General features: G+C 39.1%; 1 protein-coding gene across 4 annotated transcripts in view; it reads left to right on the top strand.

The window, feature by feature from the left end:
- Positions 1–13802, top strand: part of LOC125226103 (rho GTPase-activating protein 39) — a 28654-nt gene extending 14852 nt beyond the window's left edge. For all 4 annotated transcript variants that reach the window (XM_048129966.1, XM_048129964.1, XM_048129963.1 and 1 more), the window contains exons 18-22: positions 4445–4637; positions 5396–5527; positions 5974–6214; positions 7036–7190; positions 12166–13802. In XM_048129966.1, the coding sequence (XP_047985923.1) occupies positions 4445–4637; positions 5396–5527; positions 5974–6214; positions 7036–7190; positions 12166–12390 (946 nt within the window). In that variant the 3' untranslated portion in view covers positions 12391–13802. The remainder of the gene's footprint in view (positions 1–4444; positions 4638–5395; positions 5528–5973; positions 6215–7035; positions 7191–12165) is intronic.
- The last annotated feature ends 5136 nt before the right edge of the window (positions 13803–18938 follow it).

Here is an 18938-nt window from a genome sequence, read left to right as displayed (position 1 = left end):
ATAGGTAGTATACTACAATATCTGTACATTTAAAAATTCATTAAAACTATAAAATGTGTGCTCAAGAAGCCATGTTTTTAGTCTAGTCTTAAAGCATTTCAGGGATGTAGCTGAGGTGATTTCTTTAGGTAACCTATTATAGACGGTCGGGCCCGCCACGTGCGTGACGTTCTCGGATTTCGCCAGTCGTCGCTTCACCGGGAGAAGCCTATCTGGGTGTCGTAAGGAGCGCGCCGAGTCTGCGCGTTTTTTATACTCGCCCAACTTGGTGTAGGTATAAATCGCTATCTGGTAGATTACTACCGACGGCAGAGTTAATATTCCTAGCTCTTTAAAATAGGGTCTTACGGAGGTTTCTTGTGTTACTCGGACCACAGACCGTATGGCTCTTTTTTGTAATCGGAACGCGCGCTGCCATTCTGCGGCGCGTCCCCAGATTTCAGCACCGTACTGCAGCAGGGAATGAACGGTCGCGAAATAGCTTGTCCGCACGGTGTGCTGCGGCACGACTCGAGCCAGGCGGCTAAGCGCGAAGCAGGCGGCGCCCAGCCTACCGGACAGCTGGTCAATATGGGGCTCCCAAGTCAGTTTCCTGTCTATCTTAAAACCCAGAAAGGTGGTGGCTTCCATTTGGTCCAGGCTCACTCCGCCGGCCTTAACTGTCAGGCGTCTGGGTTCGCGGCTTCCTAGGTAGAAATGGAGGAAGTGTGTTTTGGTCAGATTTAGTGCTAGACCATTACGGCGAAACCACTGCGACAACTGATTTGCTGCGTTGTTCAAACTGATCTCCAGGCTGTCGATACTCGGTGCGGTTACAATGCCGGCGACGTCGTCTGCATACATTAATACCTCCGCATCCGTGATCGCCTCCGGTAGATCGTTCAACAGCAAGGAGAACAGGATGTTTGAGACTGAAGATCCCTGTGCTACGCCCATTGACGTTGTAAGCGGATCCGATTTGGCCTGCCCCCCGTCTCCTACCACAACCTGAGACCTGTCATGCAGTAGGCTAGTAAAGATGCCGTGCGCTGAGCCTCGTATGCCATAATGTAACAGCTTTGCGGCTATGACGTTATGGTCCGCGACGTCGAAGGCTTTGGAGAGGTCGCAACAGAGCATTGCAACCTGTTGCTTCCTCTCCAGAGCGTCCGTAACTCTTCGCACGACCTCACGCACCAGATCGGCAGTGCAGCGCCCGGCTCTGTATGCGTACTGACGTTCAGAAAAGGCATTCGTTGAGGTTAGGAATGAGGTTAGTCGTTGACAGAGCCCGTTTTCCAATACCTTAGCAATACAGGGTATTATAGATACTGGCCTGTAGTTGTCGATGTTTTCCCTTTTTCCTTTTCCTTTGAAAAGGGGGAAATCTTACTTACCTTCAATGGCGCAGGGTACGATCTCTCCCTTAGGCAAGTATTGAAGAGGCAAGCTAACACAGGTGATATGACGTAACCTATCGTATTAAGCAAGTCCATGGATAGCCCGTAAACGTCTTTAGACGTTTTGTGTGGAATTCGGGTTGAAATGATGGCATGGACTTCGGCCGCAGTGAAGGGAGCGAGCCTCATGGAACGGTCTGCGGGCGCGCGGCTCTCGCTCAGCTGGGCGCGCACTAGGTCAAGGTCAGCGCGCGGCGCCCCGCACGCCAGCGCAGCACCTACAAACCTTCCATTCATGGCATCGACTGCATCCCTTTTCGAGGTAAATTTTACACCATCTGTGCTTTCAATTATTTCTGTAAAATCGACGGGAGCTTTGGAGGATTTTCCTCTTTCTTTATTAACTACATTCCACATCGCCCTACATGTATTTTGCGCATTAGCCATTTGTTTTACATAGTAATTCTTTTTACACTGTTGCAATTCAAAATTATACTTGTCATGTAAACATTTTGTGCGACTTTTTAGTTCCTCATTAAGTGGGAACATGCGTTCTAACTTAATGCAGTCGAACAGTAATGATTTTGTATTTAAAATGTCATAAGAGACCCAGGTATCAGTTTTTTTGGCAAGTGTTTTCCTTTTTAATGGGAAACAAATATTAACTTTTTCTGATAAAATGTTACATACCTTGGTTGCTAATATGTGAGCCGAATTTGTGCCCGACACGTATTTCATCCAGTCTATACTTTCGATCATCAGTTTAAAATTAGCCCGGTTCATGAGAGAATAACCCCTAGTCACACATGTTTGAGCGACAGGTGTCTTGCGCTGGCCCGTCAACTCTACGCGCACAGCGTGATGGTCACCGAGATTGGTCACCACGGGCGAGGCGGTCACCGAGCCCGAATCTACGTTGCAATATGCGTGATCGATTCCCGTGGAGGAATTTGCGCTGACGCGAGTCGGAAAGTTGACTTTATTTATACAACTATGCGATACTAAAATATCCTCAAGATTTTTAATGTCTGTTGTTTTTTCATCTAGGCAATTAATATTCATATCACCTACTACAATGAAATTTTGCCCAAGCTCGTTGGCTTTCTCGAGCACACATTCAAGGCGGGTCAAGAAATCCTTAACACTTGTTAAATTTGATCGATACAAACAAATAACTATTAAGTTAAGATCTATTAAGTCTACGGCTGATATTTCACAAACCAATTCTTTTGATAAATCAGTCAATTCGGGTACGTTCACTGCTTTGATATTGTTTTCCACGTATATGCATGACCCGCCATGAATTGACGTCGTACGACAATAAGATGACACAAGAAGGTATTTATCTATGTTAATACATTTTAAATTAGCGTCTGAAAGCCAATGCTCTGTAATTGCTAACACGTCACACTTTAAATCTGATCTTAATAACACCTCTAACTTATCTGTCTTGTTGTTTAGTGATTGCGCGTTCTGGTGGCATACAATAACCGGAACATTGTTGTTGTGGTCAGTCGGGGCGTATGTAGTCGTCGCGTGCGCCGCCGCGCAGCTACTGATCGCCGGCCGCGGGCCGGTCGGTGGTGGGGCCCCGCTGCGCGCGGGGAGTGACGCGAAACCAGTCTGAGAAGCGAATTCCTTGTGGCCATGCAGTAGGCGACTTTAGCCGCTCGCTCATACTTTCCGGGAATCCTATTACGAATGCCGCGTGACGGTTCGTTTTGATACTTCTTTTTTCTACTGAATAGTCTTTTGAAATTTGTATCTTATTTAAAAAAGTGACAATCTGATCAGTTGTGGTATCGGGTAGAAAATTCCAGGCCTGTATATACTTAAGGCGTTCTGCAGATTGCAGACTATTGTCTTCGTTACCTACTCCAATCACTACTGCAGATTTCATTTTTTTGTGTTTACGTCGAGGATGTTGCCATTGTCCGGCATTGTCGTCAGTGTCATTGCCCTCGGCTGACTCGAGTGTGCTTAGTGGCTCCTTATTTATTGTAATCGGTGGTGAGTCTTGTACTGTGCGCGGAGTCGGTACATCGTTACTTTCGCTTTCCGTATGCTCGCGCTTGTTTTGTGGCCCGACATTTAGTTCGGCAAGTTCGGACGTCATCGTTGTCGTCGGCTGTTTCGATGCAGTTTCCTTGTGCGCGAATGTAGTGGTTGGTGTTGTCGTCTTGCTTGCACTTACTTTTTGTTTTGATTGATGGTTCATGTTCGTAGAAGCTGTCGTCTTGCTCGCTCGATCGGCAGCTCTTCGGGCGCGATCGGTGACATTCGCAGTGGCTGGTGTTGTGCTCTTTCTTCTCGTGGTGATAGATGATGTTTCCTTACTATTCTTGTCCACCACCGGTTGCACCGACGCACACATAGAGGAGCTTGTTGTCTCGATATCCGATAAAAAATCTTCGAATACCTTCTTTTGCGTCTCTATGAGTTTTTGTTGAGCCACAATTTTCTCATTTTGAGCCTGAATAAGCGCTGATTGTTCCCCCATTTTTTCAGAGAGTGAAGTCAGAGTATTTGTCACTTTGTTTATTAAGTTTTTTATATCGTGTATAGCCATTTTACAGGTAAAACCAGTAATAATCGCCAAGAGCTTTACACAACACGTCTAACTTATAACACGCACACACGCACATATCATAGAAGTCGCAGTAGCAATACGTCAATTAACATAGGGACATCCTTCCGATACAAAATATATCGATAGCTGAATAATTATTTGGAAGTGAAATTTCATATGAGCTATAAAGTTCACCGGATAATACCATTACTGCTTTTAATACCATTAATGATAAGTCTATCAATAAATAATAATGTTTTTCAAAAATATATTGATAGTTTTTTTACATTCACTCACTCATTTCATTCATTCATTTTTTTGCAATCAGTACTAATCTTCATTTAGCTGTGTGTGTTATCATTCACTTCAACCTCCGTGGAATTACCTATACCAGATGAACAGGAAACGTCGTATGATGGACTTTCACAAGGGGATTATCGCGATAGCGGCGTAAGTGTGGCTCAGGTACTAAAAAAATTCGTATGTTGTTGTACAGATTGCGAGACGAGCTGTACGTGCAATTGTGCCGGCAAACGACAGAGAACCCGCTGCGAGACTCGCTGCTGCGTGGCTGGGAGCTGCTGGCGGTGTGCCTCGCCTTCGTGCCGCCGTCGCCCGCCTTCCAGCCCGCGCTCACCAACTACGTCAACCGTCATCGCGACCCCGCCTTCGCGGACGCCTTCCCTGAGGTAACTAAGCTCAATACTTCGTGGTGCCGACTCCACACAGCAAATACCAAACTCATGACAAACATTAACGAACACAAACTCGATACCCCCACGCCTAGACGGACGTGGCAGTTTATCGCACACTTTTAATTTGTGGAAAACACCGGTACCCATGCCTATCACTAGCAAACACAAATAAAATAAACCGACATCTATCCACAACTGATTGTTGTTTGCCAAGTATGCAGGATTCCGCTCAATAAACTACAGTTTTTGCCATTCAGAAAGACGCGCCTCAGTTTCCTTTTATTTTACGTTAGGCTTTTCAGACAAAATTAGTCTCAATAAAAACAAAAAAGAATGAGGTTCATTAAACAATACTAGCCAACATATCTTTAACAGACTTCTTATAACTCTATTTTTACAAGCTTTTATTCAACTTGCCTTGTTAGTATGTTAGTGTGCGTCAAAACGTAGAAGCTCAATTTGACCCACTTCCCGGTTCCCGATTTAGCATATGTAAATCACGTGACAATGCAATATTATGGTATCATGGAGCTGATCTGATGATGGAGCAGAAAGGTGGTCATAGGAACTCTGTCATGAAACGTCGTATCCCATCGAGTAAGGGGTATTTAGAAACGTCTCGGAGAGCAGTAGATGACTATTGAAAGAAAGGTACAGTCGGCGATAAAAACTTATGCCAAAAATGAAATTTTTGCATAAAACTTATTAAAATCTATTTTTAACCAGTTTCTAAATTTCCACCTTATTTGCAGGTTGGCAAATGGCCGATCCACGTACAAGTGTCACACTACGCGGGCGTGGCGTGCAAGCGGCTCGAGCGGATCGGCGTCAGCGGCAAGCGGCAGCCCAGGAAACCCACCACAGAGGACATCGACCAGGCGAGGGTGAGTCTAGTACAACTTTTTTATTTCAATGGATACAGTTTGTCTTGTTGAAGAAGCGCTGGTAGCCTAGCGGTACGTACGTGCGACTTTCGTTCCGGAGGTCGCGGGTTCGAACCGCGGCTCGCACCAATGAGTTTTTGGAACTTATATGCGAAATGTCATTTGATATTTGCCAGTCGCTTTTCGGTGAAGGAAAACATCGTGAGGAAACCGGACTAATCCCAATAAGGTCTAGTTACCCTTCGGGTTGGAAGGTCAGATCGCAGTCGCTTTCGTAAAACTAGTGCGAAATCCGCCAAACCTTGGGATTAGTTGTCAAAGCGGACCCCAGGCTCCCATGAACCGTGGCAAATGCCGGGATAACGCAAGGAGGATTATGATGACAGTTTGTCTTGTTCACAAATTTCATGATTTTCATTTGGCTAATACCCGTGAATTTTCCACAGATCCAAATATTCCGACAGTCTATGTTCGGCAACACACTATCAGAAGTCATGGCGCTTCAAAAGGAGCGGTTCCCTAACCGGCAGTTACCGTGGGTTCAAGTCGCGCTCTCGCAGCAGGTGCTAGCGCTGAGCGGGCGCGAAACTGAGGGCATCTTCAGGGTATCAGCTGATGTGGATGAGGTGGCGGCGCTCAAGGCGAAGATTGATAATTGGGAGTTACCAGACGCTTCGACCCTCACTGGTGAGTGAAGTAGCAAGTGCTGCCATGAGACAGATGCTCGGTCTCTCTCATGGCAGCACTTCTTCAAGATGATACGGCCGGTTAAAGCCAAGATCAGCATGAGTACAGAATACTCCGCCGATTTTATTAGGCTCTCTTCGCTGAATTATTTAGTATTCATACTGTAACTGTATGAAATCTTTTGTAACACTGCAGAAAAATAAGAAATGATATATGACGTAACAAATAGTAAAATACAAGTCATCTAATTTAAGTATACAAATCATTGAAATAAAATGAGCGCTCACAATCAATCATCAAGTCATTATGAAGTAATAATGATTACTTTGTTTACTATCTCGCTATGGTTTCACGTAAGAGCGCTAATTACAAATAATTAAGTACATTGACCTCCCATTTATAAGATTCACTCTTATATATAGTGGCTGCGACCGACATAACATGATAGAACAGGAATAAAATTAGGCTATATTGAACGTCGACGTAATAAGTAGATTGTATCGATGATTGTAGTGACGTACGCAAGAGGAGTACTTCCAAGAACTAGTACTTTTCCAAAGCGCATACTTATGATTTATGAATAACCTAAGAAAAAAATTGGGATATTTAATTTTTTGATATAGCTTTGTAAGTTGGTATCGCACCTATCCTCCAGGATTTTTAGTATGTTCATTGGACATCACAAGGTAAAATTGTACCAACTTAAAAACTACACGAATGATTTCCTCAGTTTACCCATATCTTGCTTAATTTGATGAGGTTAAAAGTTACTAATATTCAAATATTATTTGTAAGTACCTAACTTAAAATTTTATTAACAGATGCCCACGCGCCGGCGAGTTTGCTCAAACTGTGGTACCGAGAGTTATACGAGCCTTTGATACCAGACGCGCTGTACGCGCCGTGCGTAGCTGCGGGTTCAGACTACGCTGCGTGCTCGAGGGCGCTACAGCGTCTGCCGGCGCTGAACCGACTGGTGAGCTATCCTACACTACTCCATACACTTCTAGCTTGTACAGCTAATACACAAGTCTGCCCAAACACTGGTAGATATGAGTCTGTGATACCGAACGCGCTGTACGCGCCGCGCGTAGCTGCGGGCTCAGACTACGCTGCGTGCTCGAGGGCGCTACAGCGTCTGCCGGCGCTGAACCGACTGGTGAGCTATCCTTACACTACTCCATACACTTCTAACTTGTACAGCTTACACAAAGTCTGTGCGAACTCTGTTACTGGGAGCTAGTGGTCCTTCATACCAGACGCGCTGTACCAGCCGCGCGTAGCTGCAGGCTCAGACTACGCTGCGTGCTCGAGGGCGCTACAGCGTTTGCCGGCGCTGAACCGACTGGTTAGCTATCCTACACTATACCTTGTACTTTTGGCTCTTGAAAAAAGTGTAAACAAACTGGAGTTGTCAAATTTGAGGGTTGTTTATTAGGTAACGTTTGGTTCCTGATTTTTTTTCTCTATTTAAAAATAAATTGAGTTCACTACTATTTTCCATTTCATTCCACTAACATGTAATTTAGTTTAATTTGACGAAATATAATACACCTTCATGAATACAAGCTTATCGTCATTACATTTAATTAATATAATTATTTTCTTCAGGAAATCTTCAACCAAAAAGTACCCAATTTGGCAGAGGTTTAAAACTCATGGTTGCATTTTAATCTGGGTGTAACACTTACGCGATTTTTAATTTTACCTGACATTTTGACATTCTTGTTATCAATCATCATCATCATCATCTGTTCCAAATTTGATATTTGTGTTTTCGAGCTTCCGTTTCTCCGTATGAGATGATGATTGTTATATTTCTGTATTTTTTTATACTAGATGGTAGTTTAGTTGATTCAGTAATATTTATAGGTACCACACTAAATTTTGATGAAAGATAGAGAAATATAAAAAAGCAATAGAAATATAATTAAGATTATCTGTGCATGAAATAATAAAAAAATATGAAAAAAAAATATGTCGTTCTGGTGAAAACATATGTATATTTTTAAGTAAAACGCAATACTTTATATATACGTTATTTTATTGTGGTGAGGACGATGACGATGATGAGGATGAAGACGAAGATGATTCTGTCACATTTATTATTATTCTGTCGGCCAAATCGTCAATCTTGTTGTCTAACTCTTTCATTTTCTTCTCTTCCTTGATGACATGTTCTTCGCATCTTCTCCAGTTTTCTGGTTTCACATTAGCAATGTGCGTTTGCCGACCCATTATAAACTTGTAATTACACTCGTCTTGTCTAGTTGTACATGTGTATTTGGTAAAATTAAGCGAAAGTAGGTATATGTTTTTGGAATGGAACGGACTATAGCAGTGAGCTCAATTACTTATTTTTAAATACGAATATTTTAACAGGAACCAAACGTTACAGTTGATAAACAACTATTTGACGGTTTGTTAACAGTTTTTTAAATACCTATAAATACAAGGAATCGCATTGTTACTCTCACCTTACTTACCATTTATGCGTTTATAATCATTAAAATTGGCTCACCATGAATAAAAAGTACCAAGTAAGTAGCGACCTACAATTTTGTTCTTCGATCTGGCCTTAAAAGGTTCACTACCCCTGAAACTGTCAAATTTGACGGCTCCGGTTTGTTTACACTTTTTTCAACAGCTAAAAGTACAAGGTATAGTTCATACACTTCTAGCTTGTATGTATGTACAGCTAATACAGAAGTCTTTGTACTTGATATCGGATGTCGGACCGATATCCCTTACATTACAGGCGCCATCTTGGATTTTTTCCATTGAAATCCTCCCCGACATCCGATATCTGATCGGATAGTGTGAAAACGGACTTACACGTAGGGCTGATTCTGGTTTGCACGGCTTCTATCGACAAAAGTGGTTGTGTTTGAATACGCAAGATGGCCCATGTACGCTTTACTTGCACTACTGGTGCTGGGACAGTGAATCAGGCACCTAGCGAGCATAGGTTTATAGCTTACAGGTTACGCCGCTTTGGTATATTCGTTACAATTATCCGAAGATTCGCTCTTGATAACCGCACATGTTTGTGGTTTATATTTGCTTATTTTAAATAGACTAGGGGACAATGTCAAACAATGTCGTATTGGTACCTATAAGTAGTTAGACAGCAGTTTATCACGCTGGATCAGAAATCAGTCGGTTTAATAATTAACGCCTATGACATTGATCTAAAACAGAACATAAACAAACCATACCTGAGCAAAGTGCAACTTAAATGCACATTTAATTGATTTAATTGACTCAGTTACTTGAACTCCAACGGAATATGTTAATCAGTTAGCAAAGTATGCAACGTTACGTGACTTATATATCAGTATGTCAGGACGTGGCATACGGATACCAAAAAAGGTGCCAGCACAGCAGTCACCGCTGCACACGAATGCGACCGAAAGGTGCAATCTATGCGACCAATCGCGTACGTGATTCGCACTTATCAACCAATCGCGTTGTGTCTTATATACTTCAATTGCTTGGGCATTTCCAGAATATGGGACCCAAAGTTAGCGAAAGTTGTTAACAAAAATTAACAGTTTTGTGACAACAATAAGGAGGCACACAAAAATTATGCCAGATGGCGCCACCCTATTAGTCCATACGTGAGAGCGAGAACATGATGTTTTTTTTCTCTCTCACATATGAATGACAGTGACATGCCTAGACACTTACACAGGCGCCTCCTGGCGGGATAAAATGTCAATGTGCCTCCTCATTAAGCATAGAATCTGTCTAAAACTTTTTTCACGTTGTGAATTTAGGTTATCGCTTAAACTTTCATGCTTAATTATCGTCACAAAACTGACAGCGAGTTAATTTTTGTTAACGACTTACGCTAATATTAGGTCCCAAATTCTGAAAATGCCCGCTCAGATATTATAATAAAGGGTAACTGGAAGAGATCCCTTAAAGGAATATGTTTTGTACTAATGACAAGCATTTTTCTCATGTGTTGTATTATTTTCTTGTGTACAATGAAGTGCTTTATAACTATTTATAGTATTTATCCTTACTTTTGAAATCTCTGGCGTGACGTCACGCGCGGTAATCGTCGAGCATACGCGATATGACCGGTAGAACGACTGACGTTTGGTACTTGTATGCTTAGGGCAGTCACGCATGATTGACATGATATGTCTGTATTTTTTGCAATTTTTCACTCTAAATTTTAGATTATTATTATGAAATTTTGATAGCGGGTTCGATAATCATACGTATTTTTCTTACCCTTTTGCTAATATGATGTGCAGCAAGCGTACAGTACGGCAACGAAAAGCTATATTGCTATGCAGAGTAATACTATATTCAATCGGAAATTAATGAAATTTAGACACATTTTTGTTTTCTATTTCTATTGGGTAAACTGTAAAAAGCTTGAATTAAATTTGAGCTTTTCTTGAGCTTACCGTGGGACCCAGTCAATCTGTGTAAGAAGGTCCTAATAATAATAATTCCTATATTAATTTATTTTATTTATTTACCTTCTGTATAAATCTTACAGCATTTGTCCTTTATTACAATTTGTAATGAACTAATTCGATGTAAAAAGTTTCACTTGTTTTTCTTAGAATTTGAAAAACTCGTCGGTATCCAGTACGGCTGGTTTTACTCCTTACCCTTTCATTATCTAGACCAGTCGTTAAGTCATTCGTTTATGTGTAGCAGCTGACGACTGCGCGTAATTGCCAGTGTCCATGTTGGCACTTGGCATATACATTTGTATATAACTCGACGTATGGAGACGCTGTACTGATGACCCAGATGAAATAACTTCCTGCTCAATTGCTCATCATAGTTCCGCTTGCATCCTTAAGAAGCTATAAGATATGCTTTGACTATTGGCCTCTTATCTCAAGAAATGCATAGCCAAGTTCTACGATAGATATGCCAAACCAGAAGAAAAATAATGTTTTCCGGGAGTAATCTGAGTAATGTAATCCTTAATTTTAGGTGAATAAGTATCGTAGTACCAAAGACATATGTAACTCCGTATAGACAGCTAAAGTCTAAGAAAAAAACGTACCTCAAAACCATACAGAAAAAGGTACGGTGACCTAAATGGCGATACACCTTTGGGGTATGCTCGGCTAGATGGCGCTAATATTAATATTTGACATCACATATCAAGCTAAGAATATGGAACAAATTGTCAAAACTGAGGTTCAAAAGTTTTAAGAACTGTGATTACACATTTTACTTTGACAGTAACTCTCTATAATACTCGATCCTCTTTATATTATTAAATTAAAACGGGACTTAATCGCGTAAAACTTACGTTTTATATTTAACCCGACGTTTCCACCGAACCACTGGATTGAACTGCATAATCCCAAAGTCCTTTCAACTGAACGTCTTTACTATAGCAGGAAAGTACGTGAAGCGATTGAAATCAGGAAACATCGTAATTTCAATCAAAATGAAGGGCAAGGGATTTCATCTTCGTGGAATCCAGTGATTAGCAAGTGTAAACGTGAGAAAACTTCCCGTCTCATACCATCGGATGTCGTGAGTGTTGTATGTAGGCAGAGTGGCAACCCTAGCGTAAAAGTAACTGATGACAATCAAGTGCGGGTAGTTCGAAAAACTCGTACAGCTAGAAGATGTTGATACAACTCCCAGCCAGTCTACCCGTGACCACGGACGTAATGTCATGTCCGAAACGTCGGGTTAAATATAAAACGTAAGTTTTACGCGATTAAGTCCCGTTTTAATTTAATAATATGAGTGAAGATCGATCCTCTTTGGTAGTACTGACTATTAGAAAGATCGTAAACAAATAAATCGTACATTTTCGGGTAGTTATATTTGTCGGTCGGTCAGTCAGTCGGGTAGGCATTTTAAGTTGTAGACTATAATAATAGTGTAGACTGTGGAGTATAATAATAGTGTAGTTTGTAGACTATAATAATAAATCATATAATCGTTTGTTACAGGTACTAACCTATCTCATAAGTTTTCTCCAGCAATTCACCGCTCCAGAAGTCGTAAGTCAAACCAAAATGGACTCCGCTAACCTGGCCATGGTGTTCGCGCCCAACTGCCTCCGCTGCACCTCCCAGGACCCCAGGGTCATCCTGGAGAACGCGCGGAAGGAGATGACCTTCCTGAAGACCCTTATCACGAACTTGGACACGTCTCATGTGCAGGACATGCTGTGACCGAATCTCAATAACAATTATGGGAACGATAATTGTTCGTTGCAAACGTTCTTGGTTTTAACCATTTCTATGTATAAAACCTAACTGACAAGGTATGCGTTTATATTGATATAAGTAAGTTTGGGATGCATCTAGAGATAGTCAATTTAGCCCAAATCTCATATTACATATAATCTAGATGCGTTACTAGGGAAAAATTGAGGGTTAGGTTATATGATGCATAGCCCTCAGTGATGAGGTAAGGGATGTTCAAAATAAAATTTGCTTTAATGAACGTTCATGTAACGTGCCGTGGCCCACAAGACCTTAAGCCGCCGATACACCTGTCCTGTGAATTCCGTAACTCTTGTATAAACCTTTATAACTCTAAAATGAGAAAATAAGGATTACTAGTGCAAACGTCACGAGCCAATGTGCCGTTTTGAACAAAAAGGTATCTTAGATCGATCGAGACTAACAGTGCGACTTAAAAATTTAGAAATTAATAGAGGGCACTTTCTTCGGAACTGTGACATTCTGACGTAAAACTCTTAGACATGGTAACAATTTTGTAAGGATTAACCAATAAAATACAGATTTTAATTTAAGTCCCTTTGTAAGCAAATACGCATTCTTGCTCTTCAAGGTTCCTTTCTGTATAGACGGCACAAATATTAAGGCATTTACCGAATTCCCATAATTATATTGGACATTCTTGTATATTGTTTGTATTTTTGTACGCTATATGATAATTTTATTTGGTCGTATCCAAAGATATTTAATAAAATGTGATTTTAATTACATTAGAATCTGAGCTTTACAAAAGTGTACGTGCAATGTGTTTCGGAAATGAACGGTTGCTTGTTTATATTTAGTTTAGTTGTAGAGTGAATGAATTTATTTTTACTACTTTATTTTTATTACGTATTACTTACCATAGTATTAAGTTCTGCTATTGAATAAGGCAGCTATATTTTTCAAGACGAATTATACGCATTATTATGTTAGATTAAGCAATTTAATCGTATTGAGGCACCTATTAAGACTACCGAGATTTACATCCGTCAATTCGCCTACTGCCTGATGTAGTAGGCTAGTTGTCTATTGTTGAATTCACTTTTAGTAGACCAAGTAACCGATTTTAACTATTCAGAATATACATACGCATACGCACTTATAACCATACTTGTGCACTTAGCGACGTTATAAATTGTATTTATTTTTACGGTTGACATTTTGTTGAGTAAGTGATGTCGTCGTTTAGAAAACTAGCCTATTATGATTGGCGCGGATATATAAAGTAGAACAATGCAATTTGGGCTCAATTTTGTTTACTCTTAAATTTGAATTCACAAACACATTATGTTAATAAGTTAGTAGATAAACCACATCACAAGTAGTTACTATATTTTAGTCAATAATTTATGACGCATCTCGAATTTCGAGGAAAGATACTGTCTGTGACATATACACCTCGACCACGAAAAAAAAACTTTCACTCTGAATGTGCGCGCTCGACAATAAGGGCTTACCACGAAAGCAACCTACACCTTTACCTTTTACTCTAATGAAGGCGTAATTACAAAGAAAGATGTTCTCAAACTTAATTCTTAGCGATTGGCCCTCTTGACTGCCACTGCGTCCGCGTGAGCGTCGACCGGTCACTTTGGCCGTTAGTTAGGAAGTATAGTGGACTACATATTTACTGACATAGCGAAAACTGGTAAAAAACGAATTAAGATGAAAAAGAAAATGTTTTGATAGAAATGTTACATATGGAGATTGCCTTGTTTTACTCTGAAGTAGCTGAGATTATAAGAAAGAAATAGTTGCATATTAGTTGTTTTGCATTTATTGGATTCTAAATCATACGTCTCTCCGTATTTATAGCTATGTTTGAAAAGAAATCTCTATAGAAATATGTTTAATAAATCTCCGAAATTGGAAAAGGACTTGATCTTATTAAGAAATTAAGCGACGAGGTTATGTTACTAATCTAGGATAATATATGTCAATGCAGCTTTAAAATTTTAATATGTACAACATGCCTAAACGGAAACTAAATTCTATTCATAATAAAATAAAACTTATCATAATTCTTGGGCACACTTTTTATATCTGCAATAATTATCTATCTAAAAATATATTATTCAGTATTCATTTCGATAAAAATACTTAACACTAATCCTATGAAACCGAATATATGTCTAACTCAATACCTTTGTTTTTGTGTATTCATAATCGGACCATATGTTTATTTAAATGTCATAATATCAATGTAATACCTATTTTGTGTATTGGTTATTTTGTTTATTTTGCGTCTATTGCTGCTTATTTATTTGTTTTTATTAATTGTGCAACGTTCTAGAATTTATAAAAGGATGAAATGTATTCACGCGAACGTCTGAGCGAAATGTAACCAAACGGGAATTCCTACCATGTCAAACCAAAATACATTATTAATAATAGAACTTGTGCAATCGTCAAGATGACATCCGCTTAGCGACAGACGTCATTCTTAAAGTAAAAAATATTGATTCATTAACTGCGATGAAATTTATATTAAGGGTGCCCTTCCACCAGAGATCTGCTACGTGACGTCTGATATCCACTAATCAGCTTAGTCGAACCTGTTCCCACTAGCGCTGCTTTGTGGAACAAGCCGAACAATGAACATGATTGGTGCGTATCAAACACACCCATGTAGCGCATCTTTAGCGGAAAGGCACCCTAAGGGTTCATTTAAAAGGCGGTCGAACTCGTATACGATCTCAGTAGAAGTTAGATACATTTCAGCTCTTCAATTAAATATAGCAATGTACTGAAACTTGTATGCAACTTCTGGTATCGTGTAAATGGGCCCTAAAGGCTGGCAACACACTTGAAGCACCTCTGTTCTGTTATTGCAGGTCTCCAAGGACGGCAGTTATTAGTAAGTCAGGCGATCTGCTCGTTTCCTTGTTATAAATAAAGTAATTAAATTAAAGTTATAATTGGCGTCTTCCATAAATGATTGTCACTAACCTAGGTCTCAGGATTCTGTTGCATAACTCTGGTACAATACATGCGGAAATGAGATTTTTATCTTACCAAGAACACAAGTCCAGGTTTATAATTGCTGTAGGGCTAAGGACATTACGCGTCGCGGGCCAGTCATGCTTATATGTCGCATTTCCACCGCTCTTACTGGGAGACCAATTATTGCGGGTTTACCACTGATTCATGCTAGCCTTGCAGTGTGGCCGTTTAAGTTATGTAATTAGCTGGAAACTGTCTTACAAGTATTTACGGAGCAGGGCAAATATTCTTGTTTGTCGCCAAAAGTAAATAACCGTATGTAACTTGAGCGAAAAACAACACGTGGTTTGAAATGCACAATGAAAATATTAGTGATGCCTTTTTGTTTACCTTATGCTATTAATATTTTTTTATAACAACATGTTTGCCCAAATTAATGAATATTCCGATTAAAAATTCAATTGAGAGCAGTCACAATAAACTGATTTGTGGGAATTTTAGGTATTTTATAAAAAAGATGGTCCAAAAATACCATGTAATTTTATAAGAATAAAACACACTAAGTAAATTAATATTTTAATTAATCTTTTTGTCTTTGAGACACACCCGAAAACGTTTGTAAAACTATAAAAAAATATGTCACAGTAAAAAACAACAATTACTTGGAGTCAGTTCTCCAATGTCTAGACCCGATTCTGTAGATCTAAGATGGCCACCTCTTTAGAGGAATAATATGTTCGCTTCAAATTGACCCATAATTTCCCAAGTCTTATGCGCTCCGATAGATTTGATGTTGCATGAATCTCTTTTCTAACGTAAAAGAAAAGTTTACTTTTAAATCATGTCATTAGCAATTCAATACAGTCTAATCTATGATCTTTGTTTACAAAGTAGCTAGGACAGTTTAGAGAAATATTTTTCTGTAGTAGGTATTTAAGAAGTTTATCGCATTTTAAAACTCCTATTAATAAAATGAATTCAAGCGCTACTTTACGAATATATTATTATATTTTAAGAACTCGTAATAAGACTTTATTTTTATTAAGTAAAATAATTTTAACAGAGCAATGGATTTTAGCATACAGTCTGAGTAAATACTTTAGGTAGCGATGACGACACGCGAATGTGATATCTATGACTATTTTGCATCATATATGAAATATGCATCATAATAACTGAAAACTTATTACGTTTTCGAAAAAAGAGAATTAAGTATAAAGCAAACAACTTAAGATAAAACAATGAGTACATGATTCTGTAAATTTTTAGGTAATTTACAGTTTACACACCAAATACATTCAAGATTTTTTTGGATATTTCAATCTTGAATTGCAATGATGAATTCTGGATACAAGATAATCGACCTTCTCCATGGGACATATCACAAAATAATGACAGCCATGGCGGAGTGCCCTTCAGCCCTGACCAAGGGCTTTCCGTGCTAAGCACTCGTTATAAAGTCGTTTTGCATTCCCTGGCCCCGTAGCCGAATGGCATTTCTCCGACGCCAAACGAAAGCGATACGCCGCTGGCTCTGTCGCGCCAATACGCAAGCGCGATAGAGATAGATATCTACTAGCGCTTCGTTTCGTGAGCGTTTCGTGAGCGTTTGTGCCATTCGGCTAGCCACCCTGGTGTCGCTACGTCCACATCTTTTGTAGATCAATGCTCATCTGAGTAATTGACACCATCTTTTGCTTAATTTGTTTTCTTGTCAATCATTGTTATCATTTATTGAAAATTATTCAACTGTTTTTTTAAACACCATTTTTCGTTCAATTTCGTAAAATTCTATTCTAACTTGTGTTTTACTTCACTTACTACTTCACTTAGTAGGTAAGTAGCATTTACTATATCAAAGGTTAATTTGATCTACATTTTCATATACGATCGATTTGTTAAAGCACAAAAACTTGAAATTTAATGTGATAACAATTTTCTACATAGATCTTGGCTTTTGAATTCAATATACTTCAGAAATACCTCGATATTGTTGAGACAATGAATCTTCAGTTTGATATTATTGTGTTACCGTTTTCAAGTGTTTCCAATTATATTTTGTGCCATACATTTTGTACTTTACACTGGTACGATACTGAGTAACTTTTGGTAACTATTTAGTTCACGAATAGGTTACTTTAAGATATTAGGCGTTAGAATATTTCATTTGAGAAATGATAACTAATGCTTGTGGCTAGATAGATGACTTACTAAAGGAGGGTTAGTCTTTAAGTATACACGGTTTATTTTAAAAGCTCTCTTTTTACTCTAGCATAATATATTACTAAACAGAGCGAACACAAGTCTTTAGCCTTATTCCCGATATAATGTAAATCTTGCACTTATACGCAATAACAGTGAGGTTATACATAACATATTATTAATATATATAGATGCTAACCTATTCAAATGTGCTTACTTCAAATTATGTAAAGTTGTATAGTGCTTATAAATATCTAAATGCAAACAGAATTTTCAATACAATTTTAAATCCTCTGTATATATCACGCCTAATTTTCTTTGTTATTAATGACAATATAATGCCTATGATGTTCATAATGTAGAATATCTCTGTAAATGTGAAAGTTTAAGAGAATAAATGGCTATCCGGTGGATAGCCGTGAATACCACACTCTGTTTCATTTCCCGACGTCAAATAAATATCTGTTCTAGTTTTTCCTATACAGAATTGGTACCGAATATGGGGAAATGTTATAGGGATAGTAGTACAAGCAATATAAATAATTCCAATATTCCCTACTTGCAGAAAATTTTGCAACTCTGTGGCCTATTTCACAATAAGTACTATCAATTGTCGCCCGACAGTGACACTTCGCCGTTCATTGCCTGTTTAACAAAGAAATTTTGACGCTGAGTAAAAATGTTAGCTACTTTATCAACTTTAGCTACTTTATTATAGGCACAGAATATTCATTCTCAAGTGTCAATGTCACTATGGTAAAATAGCCCACTGGTCCCATAATAGAAAAGAATACTGTTTGGATCCCTCTTAGCACGGAAGAAAAGTGCTACAACTAACAGCTGTTTGTTGTGTTTTAAAATTAAGGTTGTTTTTTTTACTGCGACGAAAAGTTACCCATGCTGTAGCCACTAAAAATGCCGCTGCAGTTAGATAACAAACTCTACCCGTTAATACAGTCTAGATAAACTAAAATAATGGATCATTAATATGCAAATCCTTGGTGCAGTTATTCAGAAATGGAGTTTTCTAAAGTTCTTGAGTTGGATCGCGAAACTGCTGCCAAAAATGTAATTAAGTAGCAATATGTTTCTCGAGGGTTTTTAAACATTATCGGCTTCACCTCGTCAAATACATATACCCACGCCTTTTTCCCAGAGGGGTGGGCAGAGATCACGAATTTTCATCTGCTACGGTCCTGAGAAACCATTTTTGTTTCACTCACTTTCATAAGCATAACGTTCCTCATACGCAATCAATGATTTCGGGCCTGAAGACCTGTAATTACTGGCCTTTTTTATTTACAATATTTCCCCTATTTGGAATTCTACATTAGTAATAAAATAAATTG

Source organism: Leguminivora glycinivorella, chromosome 5, assembly GCF_023078275.1.
Source record: "Leguminivora glycinivorella isolate SPB_JAAS2020 chromosome 5, LegGlyc_1.1, whole genome shotgun sequence".
NCBI classification, from domain to species: Eukaryota; Metazoa; Arthropoda; class Insecta; order Lepidoptera; family Tortricidae; genus Leguminivora; species Leguminivora glycinivorella.
This window is presented reverse-complemented; position numbering and strand designations above follow the sequence as displayed.